This window comes from Aquarana catesbeiana, linkage group LG02 (assembly GCF_042186555.1).
Source record: "Aquarana catesbeiana isolate 2022-GZ linkage group LG02, ASM4218655v1, whole genome shotgun sequence".
Taxonomy (NCBI): domain Eukaryota; kingdom Metazoa; phylum Chordata; class Amphibia; order Anura; family Ranidae; genus Aquarana; species Aquarana catesbeiana.
In genome coordinates, this window is record NC_133325.1 from 131,446,603 (window position 1) to 131,469,936 (window position 23,334).

At 43.7% G+C, this 23,334-nt stretch overlaps 1 protein-coding gene across 1 annotated transcript in view; it reads left to right on the forward strand.

Annotated features, from left to right (window-relative positions):
* The window catches only part of CPAP (centrosome assembly and centriole elongation protein), a 112,592-nt gene that overhangs the window by 2,656 nt on the left and 86,602 nt on the right, over nt 1-23,334 (forward strand). Inside the window, exons 2-3 of the mRNA XM_073613482.1 lie at nt 9,494-9,972; nt 14,498-14,618. Of these exons, the coding sequence (XP_073469583.1) occupies nt 9,565-9,972; nt 14,498-14,618 (529 nt within the window). The 5' untranslated portion in view covers nt 9,494-9,564. The remainder of the gene's footprint in view (nt 1-9,493; nt 9,973-14,497; nt 14,619-23,334) is intronic.

Genomic DNA, 23,334 nt, shown 5'->3' on the forward strand with positions numbered 1-23,334 from the left:
TCTCCCCCCCCTCTCTCTCTCTCCCCCCCTCGTCTCTCTCCCCCCCCTCTCTCTCCCCCCCTCTCTCTCTCCCCCCCCTCTCTCTCTCCCCCCCCTCTCTCTCCTCCCCCCTCTCTCTCCCCCCCCCTCTCTCACCCCCCCCCTCTCTCTCTCTCTCTCTCTCTCTCTCTCTCTCTCTCTCTCTCTCTCTCTCTCTCTCCTCTCCCCCCCCCCTCTCTCTCTCTCTCCCTCTCCCCCCCTCTCTCTCTCCCCCCCTCTCTCTCTCCCCCCCTCTCCCCCCTCTCTCTCTCCCCCCCCCTCTCTCTCTCCCCCCCCCTCTCTCTCATCCCCCCCCTCTCTCTCTCCCCCCCCTCTCTCTCCCCCCCTCTCTCTCTCCCCCCCTCTCTCTCTCCCCCCCCTCTCTCTCTCCCCCCCCCCTCTCTCTCCCCCCCCTCTCTCTCTCTCTCTCTCTCTCTCCCCCCTCTCTCTCTCTCTCTCTCTCTCTCTCTCTCTCTCTCTCCCCCTCTCTCTCTCTCTCTCTCTCTCTCTCCCCCCCCTCTCTCTCTCCCCCCCCCCCTCTCTCTCTCTCTCCCCCCCCTCTCTCTCTCTCTCCCTCTCTCCCCCCCCTCTCTCTCTCTCCCTCTCTCCCCCCCCTCTCTCCCCCCCTCTCTCTCCCCCCCTCTCTCCCCCCTCTCTCCCCCCCCTCTCTCTCTCTCCCCCCCTCTCTCTCTTTCTAAGGATCTGTTGCTGACAACTGTGGTCCATGCTCCAATGGGTTATGGTGGGTGGTCATTATGTTATGGCTGGTTAGTGTATCGATTAATTATGTAGCTTTAAAATACGTGTGTGTATCTATCTAACAGAGGTTTACTCCGGGCGCTGTACATAGGGAGGTGTGTTCCTAGGGGGTACCTCTTCCTAAAGCCCAAACTTTACACGCCTGGTGAGGGGAAGTCTTCCACTTCATTGCTTCATTGCTTCACTTCATTTGAGAAATTTCTCCTCATTTCCTGCATTGTCTCTGGGGACAAAGAACTGAAGGAAGATTTCCCCTCCAGCCCTTTTGGAACACTTACCTCAAAAAAAGAAGAAAAAAAAAAACCCTTTGCCTTCCTGTATCCATTAAACAAGAACAACAGGTTTGTTTTGGTTGCACATACTGGATACATTATAACAGTTTTCTGAAACTTGTTCAAATGCAGTTAAATGTATCAGTATGACGTTTATGCAGCTCTTATTTTATCAATTAAAATATATTTATACATGAAGTCCAGGCAGTTAGTAGTTGCAGCACAATTTTATTCTTTATTCTGTCTTCACAGGCTACAAAGTAACAGCAACAGCCATGTCTGAAACTGTTGCTTTTGGTTTATATTCTGTGATGATTAAACAAGGGTAGGTTCACACTAGTGCAGATGCGCACAACTAAATGATGCTGCAGCACCATGCAGTTTCCTTTGGCAGCCTTGGGGTTGCGTTTCGTAAAATAGGTCAGGGATCTTTTCTCTGCGTGTGCTGCAGGTACAGCAGCCCTATTCAAAGAAGCTCATCACACAGGACCCTCAATAGTGTGACGCCAGTCAATTCAAAATCGCATGACAAGTTGCACCCCAGCAATGGAACATTTCAAGTTGTTGTGACTCTAGTCACAGCGACTTTGAAAAAGGTTCCTGCGCTACTTTTTTGTGATTTCATTGTGACTTGCATTGACTTCTATTAAATAAATTTACAAATTGAAATGAAATCATAGATCCAAATTGCACTGATCTGCAGCTTTGAAATTGCGCTCAAGTAGTGCAATTTCAAAGCCCACATTCAGTGTGAACGGGGGCTCACAGCTTTTCTCATCCTTTTTCAGCACAAAGGAACCCTTGAAATAACTTTCTGGTCTCAGGGAACCCCTGCACATAATGTACTATATCTCATGATACAGTTGTTGCCAATAAGTTTACATACCCTGGCAGAATTTATGATTTCTTGGCCATTTTTCAGAGAAAATGAAAGATAACACTAAACTTTTCTTTCACTCCTAGTTGGGGCCCTTTCACACTGGGGCGGTTTGCAGGCGCTATTGCACTAATAATAGCGCCTGCAAACCGACCCGAAACAGCTGCTGCTGTCTCTCTCCAGTGTGAAAGCCCCGAGGGCTTTCACACTGGATCAGTGCTCTAGCAGGACTGGGAAAAAAAGTCCTGCTAGCAGCATCTTCGGAGCGGTGAAGGAGCGTATTATACCGCTCCTGCTCATTGAAATCAATGGGACAGCGTGGCTATACCGCCGGCAAAGCACCTCTGCAGAGGCGCTTTGTGGTGGTTTTTAACCCTTTCTCAGCCGCTATCGGCCGAATACCGACGGTAAAGCGCCGCTTACAATAGCGGCGTTTTACCGCCGACGCCACCCCAGTGTGGAAGGGCCCTCGGTGTTTGCCTGAAGCCATTTATTATCGATCAACTGTGTTTACTCTTTTAAATCATAAAAACAACAAAAACTACCCAAATGACCCTGATCAAAAATTTACATACCCTGGTGATTTTGGATGGCATCCTCACCTGTGATCTGTTTGCTGTATTTAGAGCGGAGGTTCACACAAATATTGAACCTCTGCTTTTCGGAACCCTCCCCCCCCTCCGGTGTCACATTTGGCACCTTTCAGGGGGAGGGGGGTGCTGATACCTGTCTAAGACAGGTATTTTCACCCACTTTCGGCATAGACTCCCACGGAAGTCTATGCCTCTTCCTGTCCCCACTGCGCTGTCTGCTGTGACACACACAGGTCCCAGAGACAGCGGGGACCAGTTAGGAAGCGCAGCGCGACTTGCGCATGCGCAGTAGGGAATGGGGAAGTGAAGCCGCAGCGCTTTACTTCCTGATTCCCTTAGAGAGAATGGCGGCGGCAGCACCCGAGGACCAAGGGACGATTCGGTCTCGGGGTGCCGACATCGCTGGATCGTGGACAGGTGAGTGTCCTTATTTTAAAAGTCAGCAGCTGCAGTATTTGTAGCTGCTAACTTTTAAATTTATTTTTTTAGCGGGACTCCCTCTTTAATGTGTGTGTGTATAAAGGTCAATGGACCTCCTGACAGACCCTTGCATCTTTCAATCCAGTGCTGCACTGATGTTTCTGGATTCTGAGTCATGGGGAAAGCAAAAGGATTGTCAAAGGATCTGTGGGAAAAGTTAGTTGAACTGTATAAAACAGGAAAAGGATATAAAAAGATATCCAAGGAATTGAGAATGACAATCAGCAGTGTTCAAACTCTAATCAAGAAGTGGAAAATGAGGGTTCTGTGAAACCAAACCACGGTCAGGTAGACCAACTAAAATTTCAGCCACAACTGCCAGGAAAATTGTTCGGGATGCAAAGAAAAACCCACAAATAACTTCAGGGGAAATAAAAGATTTGCTGAAAACATTTGGTGTAGCTGTTTCAAGATGCACAATAAGGTGGCACTTGAAGAAAGCTGCATGGTCGAGTCGCCAGAAGAAAGATATTACTATGCAAATGCCATAATTCTACGCCGCCGCCGGGACAAAAATATGAACGAAACGATCCAAATTACAGATTTTCATACTTTTTATTTTTAGGCTGGTGTATGGCCAGCATTAGTGTCAGTGGGGACAATTCACTTAAAGCCCCTTTCACACTTGTGCGACTTGTCCTACCCCATGATTTTCAATGAGTACCATTCATATCTGTGCGACTTCAAAGTAGTTCCTGCACTACCTTGGTCCGACTTTGATGCGACTCGAGGTCCATAGACCTCAAGACTACACAGCCATTGCTTCAAATCGCATCAAAGTTGGGCAAATTTCAGGCTGACCAAGTGTGAAAGGGGCCTAAAGGTTATAATGAAAATATCGATTCGCTATTGCTCATATGCGGTATTTAGCGCGAACACTAAAAATGCTTGTTAAATACTGCATAAAAAGGCAATAAAGTAAATTCCCAGAACAAAATAAATAAATGCATGCGGTAATGTGGTCCAAGCTTGCGATAACTATGATAATAGTCAGAATCCTGGGTTTGAGGTAAGTGATTGGTTTTAAAATAGGCAGGAAAGTACAAGCTGGAGCAGGTGTCAGCTAGATTTTACTCCGTTGTCTCTGGAGGCTGGCAGATGGCATAGCACAGAGGATGGAGCCTTTTGAATCCAGTCTTCTGGAATTTAAAGTAATGCAGAATAGGAGGAGAAGATCTCGAGTGGTCCCTTTTAAAGGAAATTGCTGGATAAATTCATGAATGCTGTAACCCTGAAGAAGTTTCGCTTATCCAAGGCACTAATCGTGGAGCTGTATACCCAATGCATAGGGTACCTTGAGCCCTTAACCCGGAGCAGCCATGCCAGCCATGATCAACCACTTCAATACCCGCATATTGTCATATGACGTTCCGCAGGTGGGATCTCCCTTCCTGGGCGGGCGTCATATGACGTCCTCGGCTTCCCGGCCGTATAGGGGGTGCACGCACGTTGTGTCACTCGAGAGTCAATGCCGCGTGGCCCGGCGGCCGCGATGGTGGCAGAGCAGGAACGTCCTGTCAGGGGAGGGGATACAGATCGTGTGTTTCTAGTATATAGTAACACCGATCGGTCTCCTCCCCTAGTCAGCCCCACCATTAGAATCACTCCCTAGGTAACACCTTTAACCCCTTGATCACCCCTAGTGTTAATCCGTTCCCTGCCAGTGACATTTACACAGTAATCAGTGCATATTTATAGTGGTCCCAAAATAGTGTCAAAAGTGTCCGGTCTGTCCGCCGCAATGTCAGTCACAATAAAAATCGCAGATCACCCCCGCCATTACCAGTAAAAAAAAAAAAAAAGATAATAAAAATGCCATAAATCTATCCCCTATTTTGTAGGTGCTATAACTTTTGTGCAAACCAATCAATATATGGTTATTTATTATAGCAAAAAGTAAAAAAAATTGTATGTTTTTGTTTGTTTTTTTGTTTTTTATTTTTTTATTTTTATTTATTTATTTTTAATTGTTGCTCTTTTTTTGTTTATAGAAAAAGAAAAACCACAGCGGTTATCAAATACCACCAAACTAAAGCTCTATTTGTGGGGATTTGACATTTTTTTTTTTTTTTTTTTTAAATTTGGGTACAGTGTAGCATGACCGCGCAATTGTCATTCAAAATGTTACAGCGCTGAAAGCTGAAAATTGGCCTGGACAGGTAGGGGGTGAAAATGCCCAGTATTGAAGTGGGTTAATTGTTGGCTGCCTTACACTTGCACAAGCGAAATGCTTGCAATAACTTACTGCACAGTTTCATGCAGTATTTGAGGCATAATTCGGAAATCTAACGCATGCGAGTTTTTAATAAGAGTTTTAACAAAAAAAAATGCTGTGCGTTATTTTACTACATACTCTGATGCGGTAAAATATCCCTTTAGTGAATTGTGCGACATGGCTCCCAAACAAAATTGATCTCCTTTTTTTTTCCACAAATAGAGATTTCTTTTGGTGGTATTTGATCACCCCTGCGGTTTTTATTTTTTGCGCTATAAACAAAAAGAGCATCAATTTTTGAAAAAAGCACATTATTTTTTACTTTTTGCTATAATAAATATCCCCCAAAAATAGATAAAAAAAATTTTTTTTTTTTCCCCCTCAGTTTAGGTCGATACGTATTCTTCTACATATTTTTTGGTAAAAAAAAATCGCAATAAGCGATTATTGATCGGTTTGCGCAAAAATTTATAGCGTTTACAAAATAGGGGGTAGTTTACGGCATTTTTATTAATATAAATTTTTTTTTTAAATGGCGGCGATCAGCGATTTTTTTTTTTTTATTTTTTTATTTTTTTTTTTATCATGACTGCGACATTATGGCGGACACATCGTACATTTTTGACACATTTTTGGGACTAGTGTCATTTATACAGCAATCAGTGCTATACAAATGCACTGATTCCTGTGGAAAATGACACTGGCAGTGAAGGGGTTAACCACTAGGTGGCAGTGTAGGGGTTAAGTGTGTCCTAGGGGCGTGTTTCTAACTGGGGGGGGGGCATGGCTGTGTGTGACATGTGAGTGATCTCTGCTCCGATGACAGGGAGCAGAGATCAGTGACACTGTCACTAGGCAGAACGGGGAGATGCTTGTTTACAGTAGCATCTCCCCGTGAGGCGATCGCGGGCATCCCCGCGGGCGATCGGGTCCGCGGGACCCGTAACCCGACTTGTGGAGCTTGCTGCGGGCACGCGCCTGCTGGCCACCTCTTAAAGGGGAACGTACAGGCACATGATTCTGCCTGTACGAGCCCTTCTGCCGCAGTATATCTGCGTGAGGCGGTCGGCAAGTGGTTAATCCTACCTAAACGCACTGACACTGATATTAATTAACCACTTAAATACCGGGCATTTTCACCCCCTTCCTGCCCAGGCCAATTTTCAGCTTTCAGTGCTGTAACATTTTGAATGACCAATTGCGCTGTATCCAAATGACCTTTTTATCATTTTTTTTTTTCTCCCCCACAAATAGAACTTTCCTTGGTGGTATTTGATCACCTCTGCGTTTATTTTTGTTAATTTTTTTGCGCTATAAACAAAAAAAAAAAAACGAAAATTTAAAAAAAAAAAAAAATTTATTTTTTTTTTGCTATAATAAATATCCCCCCAAAAACAAAAAACACACAATTTTTTTTCCTCAGTTTAGGCCGATATGTATTCTTCTACATAATTTTGGTAACAAAAAAATTGCAATAAGCGTATATTGATTGGTTTGCGCAAAATTTATTGCGACTACAAAATAGGGGAAAGATTTATGGAATTGTTATTGTTTTACTAGTAAATGGCCATAGGTGTGCAGAGCCTATTGCATTTGGGTGTGCACTTCAGAGCTCAAACACACATGAGTGTGCATGTGTTATAGCAGAGATCAGTGGGAGATCTTTCCAATCTCCCTGCCGACACAGAGTGCTAATGCTAATTTGCAAGAATAATGTGCATTAGGGTGTGCCCAGGCACACCCGGCACACCCCCTGCGCACGCCTATGGTAATGGCGGATCTGCGATTTTTGTTTTTTTGTTTTTTTTGTTTTCTGTGACTGACATTTTATTTGCAGCGGTCAGATCGGACACTTTTGACACTATTTTGGGGACCATTGACATTAATACAGCGATCAGTGTTATAAATATGCACTGATTACTGTGTAAATGTCACTGGCAGGGAAGGAGTTAACACTAGGGGGCCATCAAGGGGTTAAATGCGTTACCTAGCGAGTGATTCTAACTGTGTGGGATGGGACTGATTTGTGGATGAGACCGATCGGTGTTCCTATATACTAGGAACACACGATCTGTCTCTCCTGTCCTAAAAAAAAATAAATAAATATACTGACCTTGACCCAAACACTTCCCTTGGCACTGGGTTAGGTTTTTTTTTAATCTTCTTCTTTTTTTTTCTTTTTTTCTTTTTTCTCTTCTTTTCTTTCTCTCTCCTCCATTCACAGAGAGAGAGCAAACATGAGGGCGGGCTTCACAGTGGACTGATCACTGTGGTAGCCAATCAGAGCGATCAGGTGACTTGGAATCGGGTGTTCCAGGTCCCGATCGTTAGGCCTGGGGCTCTCGATGAGACTCCGGTTTCTGTCCTCGGAGAGCGCCTCCCAGTACAAAGGGAGATACACAAATATGCGGCCCCATGGAAAAAAGCCGGGCTGCATATTTGTGTGAGGTCAGTGTCAGATATTAATATTCAAAGCAGGCTTCCCTTGCATCCATGTCTCCGTGTTTTATTTTGCTGAGAAATCACTTTGAAAAGCACCCCCTAGCATTTCTGGCCATCTTGCTTAAGGGCAGATGATTCATGTAGCATTTACCTTCTGGAATCCATTTGCCCTTAGTTCAGGCATGTAGGCAGGAGGGTGTGCTAAGCTGAGAAAACCCCTCTCCCATCCCTCCTGGGATGTATGACGACATTTGTCTAGACCTGGAAACCAGAATGTAACTGAAGAAATGTAAAAAAAAAAAAAAAAAGTTTTTAAAACAATTACATAGGAAATAATTTCCTATCTATTTACTAATGCTAGCAGCATAAAGATTAAAAATAGTTACTGATAATTGGAAGAGTGAAGTTCCACTTTAATTGCCTATAAATCTATTCTCCTGTAAAGATGCACGTGAATACATACCTCTCCTGCTATGTATAACCGCTGAACACCGTTCGTACCCTGAGAAATACCCATCTAAAGTCTTCAGAGGGAACCGACAGTGTTGATTTCCTGGTCCCCCCACAGCAGCCAGTGGTTTCACCTTTTGTGCTTGATGACACAGTAGTGATTTGGAGGTTGGCAGGAGGTACCATTGAGCACTACAGGGGACGAAGTTTCTGTAGAAGAGGTCAGCTCAGAAATTTCTTTGGATCAGAGCAGTGTGAGAGGTAAGTATTCATTTCACAGGTACAGCTTTTATGGGCAGTTTTAATTGAGAAAGGGTATACTTAATAATTTATTTATTTATTTTTTTTTTTTTACTAGTAATGGCGGCGATCAGTGATTTTTATCGTGACTGCGACATGGCGGACAGATCAGACACTTTTGGCGCTATTTTGGGACCATTCACATTTATACAGCGATCAGTGCGATTAAACATGCATTGATTACTGTGTAAATGTGACTGGCAGTGAAGTAAACCACTAGGTGGTGCTGTAGGGGTTAAGTGTGTCCTAGGGAGTGATTCTAACTGGGGGGAGGGGCTATGTGTGACACGACACTGATCACCGCTCCCGATTACAGGGAGCTGTGGTCAGTGTCATTAGGCAGAAAGGGGAGATGCTTGTTTACATTAGCATTTCCCCATTCTTCCTCTGTGTGAGACGATTGCAGGTATCCCCGCGAACATAGAGTCCGCGGGAACTGCGATCACACTCACGGAGCTCCCGGTAGGCGCGCGCCCGCAAGCCACCTCTTAAAGGGTACAGGTACGTTAATCTGCCTGTATGTGCCCTTCTGCTGCAGTATATCTGCGTGAGGCGGTCGGGAAGCGGTTAATGCATTCTGTGCATTAAGTTAAAAAAAAAAAAAGTTCTGTTTGCAGCAGCCCTCAGTCCACCCTTGAGCAAGATCGCGATCCAGTGATATGCATGAGAGCAGCAGCTCTCTCCTTTTTTTTTTTTTCTCTCTCCTCGAAAGTTTAGAAACGGCAGCAGGTGCTGTTGGCTTCTGCTGCTGTCAATCACAGCATGTAAAGGGGAGAGCAGGAGGTTGGGCCGAGCCAGACTCTGTGTGTCAATGAACATGACTTGGGAGTGAGCATACACAAGTGCTCCCATAGCAAGTGGTTTGCTATGGGGACCACTCTGCGGGGGGGAGGAGCCAAGAATACTGTTGGTGGACCCAAGAAGAGGAGGATCAGGGCTGTACAGAGCAGTTGTGTATAGTTAATTATTTAAAAAAAATTAAAATATTTGCAATCATTTTAAGGGTTTTATAAATGATTTAGCATCAACACAATTGGATTGCCAAGAATAATTTTTTTTTTTTTTTTTATATCTATTTATTTTTCAGATTCTAATGCTTTGGTAATAAAAATGTTATCGTTACTGCAGTTTCTGTAAAACATCGGCAAATTCCAGAATATGCCAGAAATGATTTCTTCTCCAGAATTTGGCAGTGAACCTAATTTTATGACACAGTACATACCCACCATTGCACGTTCTGGTGTCATCGTAAATGCTTCTTTCCCAAATTTGGAACAAGATGGTGGCCTGCCTCTTAGACCTTCCAGCGCTTTATCAGGACTGCGTGTGCCAACGCCATTTGCAGGAAGTTCCAGCCTGCCATGTGAGGACTCTCCGAAACAACGCAATGCCGGTTATAAACAACCAGAACTACAAACAGACACTAGAGGTCATATGTCAGTATATAAAGACTTTGTTTATGAAAGGGAAGGGATCAGAAGCAGGCCACAAAGTAGAACAATGTTTCGGGAAGATGAGGTCCTAAGAGAAGAACTGGATGACCCATTGTTAAGAAAACTCGAGCAGGTAACTTAACATCTCCAGAATGTATAGTATTATTTATGTATACTTGATGAAAAAATAGGATTGTGCACAAAGTGACTTGAGTAAGAACACTAAAGTTGACCATACACTTTATTATTTTTACAATCTCCTTTAGATTGGACCAACAGCTATGTAGCATGTGGACCCTGCCTGATTGGATATGAATTGGTCAGATGTTGAAGGCAGATTTTTTTTTTTTTTTTAAATAACAATCATGTTTACCTACCTGCACTGTGAAATGGTTTTGCACAGAGTAGCCCTGATCGTCCTCTTCTCGGATCCCCCGCTGGTGCTTCTGGCTCCTCCCTCCAGCTTAGTGCTTCCAGAGCAAGCTGCTTGCTATAGGGGCATCCTGTGCAGATTTTTTTTTTTTTGCGCAGTAATCTGCACGGTGTCAGTTTATTTCCTTTGCAGAAAACTGCAATGACATCAACATCAAACTTATGTCAGCATGCGTGAAAACTGATGTAAACTGATGTCTCTGTAAGTGAAATCTGTGCAGTTTTCATGCACACATGGTGTGAACCAGCCCTAAGACCCCTTTCACACTGGGGCCACCCATGCGTTTAAGTAGCAATTTTTGGCCGCTAGCAGGGTGCTTTTAACCCCCGGCTAGTGGCCGAAGAAGGGGTTAAAAATGCCCATGTTGCGGCGCTTCGGAAGAGCTGCCCATTCATTGCAATGGGCAGGGGCATTTTCGGAGCACTGTATACAGCGCTCCCAAACCGCCCCAAAGATGCTGCTTGCAGGATTTTTTCAAACGTCCTGCAAGCGCACCGCCCGGGTGTGAAAGCACTCGGGATTTCACATTCGCTATTTCTAGTGCTAAAATGCCTGAAAACTGCCTCGGTGTGAAAGGGGTCCAAGTGCTAGTTCACACCAGATGCAGTTCCGTGCGCTTCTTTCTGCACTAAGAATGCATGCAGTGTTTTCCATGTATTCCAATGGCTCTAGTTCATGGCCCTTACCTTGTTGTGTCACTGCCACATCACTAGCCGTCCCATTAAAGTGAATGGAACTGTCGGTGAGTCAACAGCGGGATCAGAGGAGGATACGCTGCGGGACAGAGATGACAGTTGCTCTTTAAAAATTATGATTTAAATCAAGTCGATATATGGAAAAAAGCTGACTTTTGTAGGCACCCCCTCTTGTGTAATATGGTTTTTCCCAAACCTGTAACTGCCACTTTTGTTGGACAGCTTTGTCTTTTACAGGAAGTGGAAACATTTAAGAATCTTCTGAAGGATCAGCAAGCATTAAAACTGTTATGCCCCGTACACACGGTCGGATTTTCCGATGGAAAATGTCCGATCGGAGCGTGTTGTCGGAAATTCCGACCGTGTGTGGGCTCCATCAGACATTTTCCATCGGATTTTCCGACACACAAAGTTTGAGAGCGGGATATAAAATTTTCCGACAACAAAATCTGTTGTCGGAAATTCCAATCGTGTGTACACAAATCCGACGGACAAAGTGCCACGCATGCTCAGAATAAATAAAGAGATGAAAGCTATTGGCCACTGCCCCGTTTATAGTCCCGACGTACGTGTTTTACATCACCGCGTTCAGAATGATCGGATTTTCCGACAACTTTGTGTGACCGTGTGCATGCAAGATAAGTTTAAGCCAACATCCGTCGGAAGAAATCCTAGGATTTTGTTGTCGGAATGTTCGAACAAAGTCCGACTGTGTGTACGGGGCATTACAGTGGGGAAATAAGAAAAACAAAAACTTTGATAATGCTTATGACAGACCGTATCACATACAGTCTGTCATTTATTTGAATCTATAGTTCTATTTTAATAGAGGATAAGTTTATATACTATTGAGCAACTCAAGATTGTCAAAATAGTCCCAGCTTGGGCACACCAGCTAACCCTATTTTCAAAGTTATCGGTGGAAAACATTACTTCAACATACATGTCCCTATATTTGCCTGAACAAAATGTAATGCATCAAGGTGATCTTCATAATGGAGTTGAATGGGAAAGTCCCCCTGACATACGTTAAGCATAGATACATTGAGCATGTTGTGAAAGTGCATACTGTATTTTATCGTTTGACCTCTAACTTGATACTCTAGCTTTAAGTTCCACTTTAATTATGCCTTGTGTGTTATACTGTTTACTTTGTAATTGTAGGCAGTAATGTTCACCTTGCTCATTGTTTGGTCGGGTATTGAATATGGACAGTATTAGCAGTCTGCAGGGCTCAACTTGCTGACCTGTTTGTCATGCTGTCATCAGCCTTATTCTGTTTTTACAAAATGTACCCAACATGCTTGGTGTGATATTATTTAGCCTGGCAGTGAATTGATTTTTATTTTGACAACCTTTTTGGCTGATCAACTTTGTTAAAGTAGATGTAAACCCTCACATATAATCAGTGAAGTGAACAGCCTCAGATGATACACAAACATGAAACAAATCTCCCTACATAAGTTTTACATGTCTACCTGCTGTCAGCTTTTATATATCCTTTATAAAATGCTCTTCCTGTTAGTTTTTCTCTTCCTGGTAACCACTGGGAGTGGATTATTGGAATACAGCCAAGACAGCTGATTGGAGGGAAGACACACACCCCCTCTCCTCATAGGTAAAGGAAGAAAGGAATGTACACAGCTCTGTTCTTAAAAGGACAATCTGCCCCTAATCTATTTATAGCAACCCCCCCCCCCTCCACACACACTTCTTTCTCCCTTCTCAGAGAACATGTGAGAGGTTATCAGGCTGATAACAGAGCAGGAGACAGCTACAGGACAAAGTGCTTTGAAGAGAGATGAGAAAACTCTACAGATATATGTGCCCAGCTCAAATTTCATGAATCAGATTTACATCCACTTTAAATTACAATCGTGTTAGTAGAGATGAGTCGCTCTTTCTGGAACACTCTAGTATACCTTGCCAGTAAGGATGAGCTCCGGCGTGTTCGCACAGCCCATGTGCAGAGCCCACCAGGAAGTCGGCGCTGCGCTAATCACAGGCAGTGAGACATTGTCCTGATGCGTGGCTGCAGAGATCGGGAAATGTCTCACCGCCTGTGATTAGCGCTGTGCCGACTTCCTGGCGGGCTCTGCACGTGGAGTGTGCGAACGCGCCGGAGCTCATCCTTATTTGCCAGCTATAAGACGCCTCCTCATATGGAGTGCCGCAAGGCATTTCAAGCTGAAAACAGTTGTAGTTGGGGAATTGTTAATGTATTTTGAATGTAGTCATTTCATGAGAGGTTTTCATTGTGACTGTTTTTGCTGTTTAATTTTACCTTGATAAAACTTACACTATATAATGTATTGCTGATCATAATAGATTCTGTCTGTGGCCTGTTCACACCACAATGGACATCTTCCTTTTTTCCTTTAAGGTGTGTTTTTAGGTAGACTGTTCATTGAAATGACATTAAAGGATCACTAAAGATACTTTTTTTTTTTTTTTTTTATAAATAACATGTTATACTTACCTCCACTGTGCAGCTCGTTTTGCACAGAGTGGCCCTGAACCCGGTGTTCTAGGGTCTCTCGGCCGCTGTCTCGGCTCCCAATCCCCCCCCCCCCCCTCCCCGCAAGGACTCAACACTTTCATGCGAGCTCCGCTCACTCGGCCCCGCCCCCCGTCATTGGATGTGATTGACAGCAGTGCGAACCAATGGCTGTGCTGCTTTCAATCCATCCACTCTAGCCAATCAACATCCAGGCTGAGCAGCAAATAGGATGTCGGGGGCGAGCGCGGGACTTTCGAGGGGTCAGGTAAGTAAAATGGGGGAGGGGGGGGCCGGTATTGCCAGATGTTTTTTCACCTTAATGCATTAAGGTGAAAAAACTTTTACCTTTACAACCCCTTTTAACATGTTAAAGCTTATATGAAGTTTTAGTGATTGCATTTATATAGATTTTAAAATGTAATTTAGGGTTATAGTGCTCTTTTTTTAAATTAGTTGTAAACCGCTGGACATTTTTTTATTTGTTTTTTTTATTTTTTTTGTACCTGCAAGGTAAAGGCATAATTTGCAAGTATTCACCACACATATTAGCACATTATGGTAAACTTACTCTAAAAGGAAGCTCTACCAGCGCCGAGATATCAGCACTGCAGGCGCTCTCATCTTCACCGGTCTTGCTTCCGGGCATGCGCGTGGGAGCCGCCGTTCAGAGCACAGGGCTCTGCAGAAACGGCACAGGTGGCCATTCCTTCAGAGCGCATGCGCCAGTGATGTCAATGGCTGCATGTGCACTAAATATATATTAATTGGTGCACATTTAGGAGATATTTATGCTACCTATAGGTAAGCCTTATTATAGGCTTGCCTATAGGTAAAAGCAAATGGTGGAAGTTTAGTTCCACTTTTAAGCCCCACATTTGTAGACAGATTGTGTCAGGTTTCAGTGGTTTTCACATCTTATGGGCTAAATATTGGAAGGATAATTGGTCTGCTTTTAATGTACCTGAGCCTGGAAAGCATTAAAGCTTTGTTTACAGTCATGTTTTATCCTAATGATTTTCCAATTTCATAGCTTAAAGAACTACAACAACAGAAACAAGAGCAGCTAAAACAGAGGCAGATGGAACAGCTACAGAAGCTCATGGAGGAGCAGAAGATGCTGATTCATATGTCGCAGCATCCGGTATATGCTGGTGAGTATCAGTAACATGTTTGTCACTTTGCAGTTGATTTACTAAAACTGGAGAGTGCAAAATCTGGTGCAGCTGTACATGGTAGCCAATTAGCTTCTTACTTCAGCTTGTTTAATTCAACTTTGACAAAAAAAACTGCAAGCTGATTTTCTATACGAGGATTCTACAGGTCTGTTTTATTTTTTATTTATTTATTAAAATGCTTAACCTACGCAGTCTTACCCAAAGGCTTCGATGCGCAAAACAAAAGACATTGACATTAAAAGACCTTAGAAGAATCAACATACCAGCATGACAACATACAGACTAAAAGCCTGGGCGTCTGTCCATCACACCCCATTAAAATGAGGTTTTCAATTTCTTTTGGAATTTTAATTTCAACCAAATTTATTTGATGGATTGCATGTCTACCTTTTGGAAAAAATGTATGAAGTTAATAACAAATCATCTTTTCCTTCGTGTTTCTCAGAATCCAACTTCCTATTTTTTTGAACAATCACTTTTAAAAATGTGTTTTTTTTTTTTTTTTTTTTGCCACCATGAAACTGTTTCCTAGCAGAAGTCAGTGGACACAGACCGGTGGGTTGTCCCTTCCTGATGAACAAGCTCTGTACTGCCAGCTATGACAACAGAGCAAGACTCAGAACACGCAATGTCTTATGATTTACATTATACCTTATATTGTGTATAGTTTAATCTATATAGATTGATTGTAAGCACAGAAGGACAGGACTCCTTATCCTATTGTATATTGTTATTTCTTACTGTGCAACTGCCAATGGAAAATTTTATAATCGGTATTAACCACCTATATTGTAGCTATTTCTTTGTACAGCACAATAAGATAGAAGATTATATAAATTAATAAGAAAATGAACACACAGCATTATCGTTCAGCCTTTATAATGCACAGTCTGAAATCCCTAAGGAATTCAGGGGTACAAAATTCCGTTTTTTAAAATCATTTAAAAATTTAATGTAAAATTTGAGCACCCAGCTTTCCTAGGAGGCAGTGGTAAGGGGCACAGTGTCAGTGGGGGAAGATATGGCAAAATCGGAAAAAAAAAATAGCACTGCTTTCCAACATTTGACCATTTTCCTAAGATATGTGCGGCAGGTGCATAAAAATATGATGATCCTTCCAGAAATGCAGTCAGCTACAATCTTCCTGTAGTGGACTGACAACACTGCTTTTGCTGCCCTGAAATTCCAAGCAGTGTTGTCAGCCCTGCCTGGGTTATATCCTGTCAGGCTATGGTTAACCGCTTCCCGACCGGCTCCTGTAGATATACGTCAGCAGAATGGCACGGCTGTGCGAAGCAATGTACCCGTACGTTACTTTGAATTTGCCGCCGTGTGCGCGCACGCATCTGCCGCGAGCTCCATGAGTCGGGTCGCGGCACCCGCGATCGCCTCACGGAGAGGACGAACGGGGAGATGCTGATGTAACCAAGCATCTCCCCATTCTGCCTAGTGACCGTGTCACTGATCTCTGCTCCCTGTCATCGGGAGCAGAGATCAGTGACGTGTCACACACAGCCCATCCCCCCTACAGTTAGAACACATCCCTAGTACTGATGTAACCCCTCCCCGCCCCCTAGTGGTTAACCCTCTCACTGCCAGTGTCATTTACGCAGGAATCGGTGCATTTTTATAGCACTGATTGCTGTATAGATGACAATGGTCCCAAAAATGTGTCAAAAATGTCCGACATGTCAGCCATAATAAAAATCACTGATCGCCGCCATTACTAGTAAAAAAAAAAATTATTAATAAAAATGCCATAAAACTATCCCCTATTTTGTAAACGCTACAACTTTTGCGCAAACCAATCATTAAACGCTTTATTGCGATTTTTTTTTTTTTTTTTTTTTTTTTTTTTTCTTTTTACCAAAAATATGTAGAATACGTATCGGCCTAAACTGAGGAAAAAACATGTTTTTTTAAAATATTTTTTGGGAATATTTATTATAGCAAAAAGTAAAAAATAATGCGTTTTTTTTTTTTTTCAAAATTGTCACTATTTTTTTTGTTTATAACGCAAAAAATAAACACCACAGAGGTGATCAAATACAACCAAAAGAAAGCTCTATTTGTGGGAAAAAAAGGACGTCAATTTTGTTTGGGAGCCATGTCGCACGACCGCGCAATTGTCAGTTAAAGCGACGCAGTGCCGAATTGCAAAAAACGCACTGGTCAGGAAGGGGATAAATTCTTCCGGGGCTGAAGTGGTTAAGTGAATCATAATTGGCTTTCCTCATATGAGTTTGCACTGAAGCGTTAATAAGACTTTATTGAATTAGCCTGTTATGCTAATGCATCAATTGTATATTTAGCACTACTTTTAAAAATACCAATAGTTTCTCTTCATTCAAGTGCTGCAGTCTGCAAAGGGTAAAGCTAAGCAAGAAATCAAACCACACACAATTTTAAAGACAACCTCTAAGGTCGGCCATAGACGGAGCGAATTTCGCTTGATTCCCCCATCAGCACAAACAGTGTTGACAGGGGAATCCCTCCTGCGGAGCCATTGTGTTCTCCTGGAGGGGGGCGGAGGAAGTCGCCCCTGCCGGGGGAACAAAGTGATTATTATAGCGGCTATAACAGAGGCTGAAATACAGCAGGCTAGTTGAACCGAAGTTGATCGCTTGATCAACTTGGGTACATTATAACTTGAACATACATGATTCGAATCTTGGCCGGTTCAGAAGGAACTGGCCAAGATTCGAACATCTATGGCTGACTTCACAAAAGAAATGTGAAAACTGCCATTGCTGGCTTGTTTTTTAATTGTCCAACGCTGTCAATCCCTATCCTTCCTTTCTACCTTTTTCACTTTTAGGTCAGATTTAGAGCTGTTTTTAAAGTATTGTGTTTAAAAAAAGTATGCAAATGTATGCTGGTGGTTTATGTTCTTTAAAAATGGCATTGCTCGTACCAGTTTAGTCCGATCTTCCTTCATTTTTCTTGTTGCCTTGCAATTGTATGCAAAACCACTTCACCGGCAGCCATAACAACCAGCAGTAAGCTGAAACCAGTCACTCATTACAAAGCCATGCTAACTGCAGTGTGGAGATGATGTAGCAAAACCACTTAGCTGGATTAGACATTTATTACATTTTTCCTGTTGGGCAACAGCTATATAGCAAGGATCATTGTTTTTTGGTAGTACCAAAATTCTAAAAGCGAGCATTGTTTACTTAAAAATAGAAGTTTTTCCCTCTTTAAAGACCTATTTGAAAATTGTTTTAATTATAACACTGTTTAGTGACAAGTATACCTTGTTGGAACACAAGAATAGCAATGAAATCCTCTGCCTGAGGCCCCTTTCAGTTAATAGTTGCTTTGACCTAAACTGAGTAAAAGCACATTAGCGGAACATGGTGAATAACAATACAGTTCACATAATTAAATCCTGTAGCTGTGATCTGGTGTTAGGACGCGGTGTATTAAAAAAAATATCTGCTAATCTATTAAAACTGAATGTACATTTGTTCTGTGCGAATGGGGCAAAATCTAATGTTCTCAGGCTATAATCTCTGCAGATCAAGAATGACCCCTAGATGATTGAGATTATCAAAGGAAATGTGTATTCTGCTCAGCTTCATCTAGTGACCATAAATTGGTATTTTCTGCGTTCATACATTCAAATTGCAGAGACTATAGCATGAGAACATTTTGCCCCATTGACACAGAACCCATAAGTGATCTGTAAAATATCTTCAGATTCCTAGAGGTGAGGGAATTTCTAATATTGGCCACAGTTACAGGTTACAGTCTGCTTGTACAATCTTTTAGATTTACTAACTTTGTAGTATGAGGACCTATCAGATCGCATATAAATTGACTGCATTTTTCAGGAAGACTTTTGCACTACTGAGCTGTTGGTAATCCTTAAAGTGGAGGTAAACTCCACCTTTGAACGTTGGCCTATAAGGTGGCTTCTCTGTAGGTACAGTAAATATCTCCTAAACTTGCACTGTTTAGGAAATAATCACAAGCGATGGTGACGGCACCGGCGCATGCGTTCTGAAGGGTCGGCATACCCGTGCCACACCTACAGAACTCCATGCCGGAGCCGAGGGCTCCCGCGTGCATGTGTGGGAATGAGTCACCGTGCCTCTGGCCATTCATTCAGCTGGAGCCCGCAAACCCGGAAGGAAGACCAGGTGAAGATGGCAGCGCCAGGGGTCCGTGACAGTGCTGCACGGAAGAGATCCGCTTAAGGGTGAGTCTGTCATAATGTGCTAGTACACATAGTAGTACAATATGACTTACCCTGCGGGGGGGGGGGGGGGACGACACTTAATTTTTATTTCCGTTGTGGTTTACTACCGCTTTAAGAGCATCACACATATTAAATTCCCCTTTAGCTCTACCAACAACTGTGTAGTGACTGGATACAAATTAGTTAGTTCTCAACTTCTCATTTTTCCTTTGTTTTGGTAAATCCCCTATTTCTTTCTCGAACATCACGGGACACAGAGCCACAGTAATTACTGATGGGTTATATAGGTATCACTGGTGATTGGACACTGGCACACCCTATCAGGAAGTTCAACCCCCTATATAATCCCTCCCCCTTGCAGGGATACCTCAGTTTTTACGCCAGTGTCTTAGGTGATGGACGTGTAAAGATGTCCTGTGCTGAGCTCCAAAGGGAATATCCTAAGATCCTATACTGGGGCAAGCCAGGCGAACCGGATCCATTCAAAGTGTCTTTTCATGGCCGAATTGAATGGTACCCGGGCCTCGTGTCCGAAGAAACGAGGTTTTACCCGTAATGCTTCTCTTTTTAGAGAGCTGGACCCCGCAGATCAGAAAATGGCTTTAAACTTCCTAATTTCTGGCGAGGTGCTTTACGGTCCCAGAACTGTTGGATCCCCCTACTGATGGGGGCCCCAGTCTCTGACGGTTTTTTCAAACGGAGCCCACCGTGAGAGGTGAAGATTGGGTCTGTGTAAACAGCACCCTGCGGCTGGATAAGGTAAGAGGAGATTCCACAGAATTTTTGAGTTCTAGTGGCTTTTCTCCTTTAAGGTAAATGCATGCTATGCCTATTGTGACCACCGGGGGCCGCCAAGAGCACAAACCTACACATGCTGACTGACTGTCTCAGGTGTTCAGTGCTGATTATGTCCCAGCATCTCAAAGCAGGCTGCAAGCAGGTAAGGTGGAAAGGGGGATTTCTCATGTTTGAATGTTCCCCCCAGGCTAGAGAGGGGCCACAGGGGTCTAGAAAGTGGTTATACCACCCGGGCTCTGCGGCCTAATGGCCACCATCTCTGAAGATAGCCGTTCAGGCAGATCTTGTTACCATATCTGCATGTGCCCATTTTTCCTGCTCATCAGAAGTTTCTGCGCTTCGAGGTAGGAGGGCACCATTTCCAGTTTGTGGCTCTGCCTTTTGGGATAGCCACTGCACCTCGAGTGTTCACAAAGATCTTGGCTCCTCCTCTGGCCAGATTAAGGGCTCAGGGTATAGCTGTCATAGCATACCTAGACGACCTGCTCTTGATAGACCGGTCGGTAGCCTCTTTGAATGGAAACTTGAGGACCACGGTCAGGTATCTAGAACACCTGGGTTGGATCCTCAACTTAGAAAAGTCTTTCCTAAAACCAGTAAGAAGACTGGAGTATTTAGGTCTGATTATAGATACAAGCCAGGAGAAAATATTTCTACCCCAGGCAAAGATCACTGCTTTGAGAGAGCTGATTCTGACAGTAAGGACCAAGAAGGGTCCCTCAGTCCGCCTTTGTATGAGGCTACTAGGGAAGATGGTGTCTTCATTCGAAGCAGTTCCCTGTGCTCAGTTTCACTCAAGAATGCTGCAACACAGTATTCTGTCGACCTGGAACAAGAAGGTTCAGGCATTAGACCTTTAGATGCACCTGTCGCATGCGGTGCGTCAGAGCCTCAATTGGTGGCTCATACCCGAAAACCTGCAGAAGGGGAAATCCTTTCTACCGGTTACCTGGACGGTGGTAACAACAGATGCCAGTCTGTCAGGTTGGGGAGCAGTTCTGGAACAGGCTGCGGTCCAAGGGGTATGGTCCAAGACAGAGAGGACCTTACCCATCAACATTCTGGAGATCCGGGCGATACATCTAGCTCTAAAAGCCTGGACTATCAGGCTACAGGGTTGTCCGGTCAGGATCCAGTCCGACAATGCCACAGCAGTGGCTTATGTCAATCATCAGGGAGGCACCCGGAGCCGAGCTGCTCAAAAAGAGGTGAACCAGATCTTCGTCTGGGCAGAGATGCATGTGCCATGCATATCGGCAGTTTTCATCCCGGGAATAGAGAATTGGCAGGCGGACTATCTAAGTCGCCAGCAGTTACTTCCAGGGGAATGGTCTCTGCATCCCGACGTCTTTTGGGCCATATGCCAAAGATGGGGGGTTCCAGATGTAGATCTCTTTGCATCCCGATTCAACAAAAAGATAGACAGATTTGTGGCAAGGACAAAAGATCCTCTTGCATGCGGGACGGATGCGTTGGTGATTCCGTGGCATCGGTTCTCACTGATTTACGCATTCCCGCCTATTCTGCTACTACCACGACTCCTTCGCAGGATCAGGCAGGAAAAGAAGTCGGTACTTCTGGTGGCCCCCGCTTGGCCCAGAAGGACTTGGTATGCAGAGATAGTAAGGATGACGGTAGGTTCCCCGTGGACACTACCGGAACGCCCAGACCTGTTATCTCAAGGTCCAGTGTTCCATCCTGCCTTACAAACGCTAAATTTGACGGTTTGGCTATTGAGACCCACGTTCTGAAGAGTCGTGGGCTCTCAGGTCCTGTCATATCTACCTTGATTAATGCAAGGAAGCCAGCTTCCAGGATGATTTATCATAGAGTCTGGAAGGCTTATATAACCTGGTGTGAATCCAGAGGTTGGCATCCCAGGAAATATGTCATAGGTAGAATCCTTGATTTTCTACAGATGGGATTAGAGATGAAGCTGGCCTTGAGTACCATCAAGGGCCAGGTTTCTGCTTTATCAGTATTATTTCAGCGGCCACTTGCTTCGCATTCTTTGGTCCGAAACTTTATGCAGGGGGTGATGCGTCTTAATCCTCCGGTTAAAGCGCCCCTAAACCCCTGGGACTTGAATTTGGTCCTGGCTGTGTTACAGAAACAGCCTTTTGAACCAATAAGTCAGATTCCTTTGGTCTTGTTGACAAGGAAATTAATTTTTCTGGTGGCCATCTCTTCTGCTAGAAGAGTATCAGAATTAGCAGCTCTTTCCTGTAAGGAGCCTTATTTGATTATACACAAGGATAGAGTGGTACTACGCCCTCAGCCTAGTTTTTTTACCGAAGGTGGTTTCTGATTTTCATTTAAACCAAGACGTTGTTCTACCTTCCTTTTTTCCAGATCCCTGTTCTCCGGAAGAGAGATCTCTACATTCGTTGGATGTAGTAAGAGCAGTTAAGGCCTATCTAGGGGCAACTACTCAGATCCGCAAGACGGATGTTTTGTTTGTGCTGCCAGAGGGTCCCAATAGAGGACAGGCAGCGTCAAAAGCTACCATTTCTAAATGGATTCGACAGTTGATCATTCAAGCTTACGGTTTGAAACAGAAGATTCCTCCGTTTCAGATCAGGGCACATTCCACAAGGGCTATTGGTGCTTCTTGGGCAGTGCATCACCGGGCCTCTATGGCTCAAATCTGCAAGGCCGCAACCTGGTCTTCAGTTCATACATTCACCAGATTCTATCAGGTGGATGTGAGAAGGCATGAGGATATCGCCTTTGGGCGTAGTGTGCTGCAGGCAGCGGTACAGGGTCCTCAGGTCTGATTGCACCCTACTTGGTCGTGGTTCCCCCCCCTCAGGTAGCATTGCTCTGGGACATCCCATCAGTAATTACTGTGGCTCTGTGTCCCGTGATGTTCGAGAAAGAAAATAGGATTTTTTTAAAAACAGCTTACCTGTAAAATCCTTTTCTTTCGAAGGACATCACGGGACACAGAGGTCCCGCCCCTCTTCTAATACACTATATTGCTTGGCTACAAAACTGAGGTATCCCTGCAAGGGGGAGGGATTATATAGGGGGTTGAACTTCCTGATAGGGTGTGCCAGTGTCCAATCACCAGTGATACCTATATAACCCATCAGTAATTACTGTGGCTCGTGATGTCCTTCGAAAGAAAAGGATTTTACAGGTAAGCTGTTTTTAAAAAATCCTATTTTTAATGTGTATGGTGAACTTTAGTGACGCTTCATTACAATTTTTTACATTGATTGTTCTAAAATGTGTGGGGTGTGTTTTTTTTGTTTTTTTTTTTTTTTTTTTTAAACCATTGAGGGGGCAGGTACTTTAAACTAAACTAAAAACTTTGAATGAACCCTCTACACACTGCTTTGCACCATTACACATTTCTAGCAAACTTTGCTTAAAACAGGGATTTTTAGTTCACATACATTGCAATGCACGGTTAAGACGGCCAGTATGACAGCATTTTCAACAAGCATTTTTGGAAAATAAGTTAATAGTGGCAACATATCCATTTATTTTACAATTTTTGGTAAATGCCCAACTTCAGCCAAAACATGTTATTATGGTTGAGATAGAGTGGAGAATGGCTAGAGTGTTTTCTCAAATTATTATTGCAGTCTGTTCTTGTTGGTGAGAAGACTGCTACGCTCTAATTTATGAAAACTGTAGGAAAGGAAAGCAATGGTGATGATTTTAGCAACCAATCAACTATAA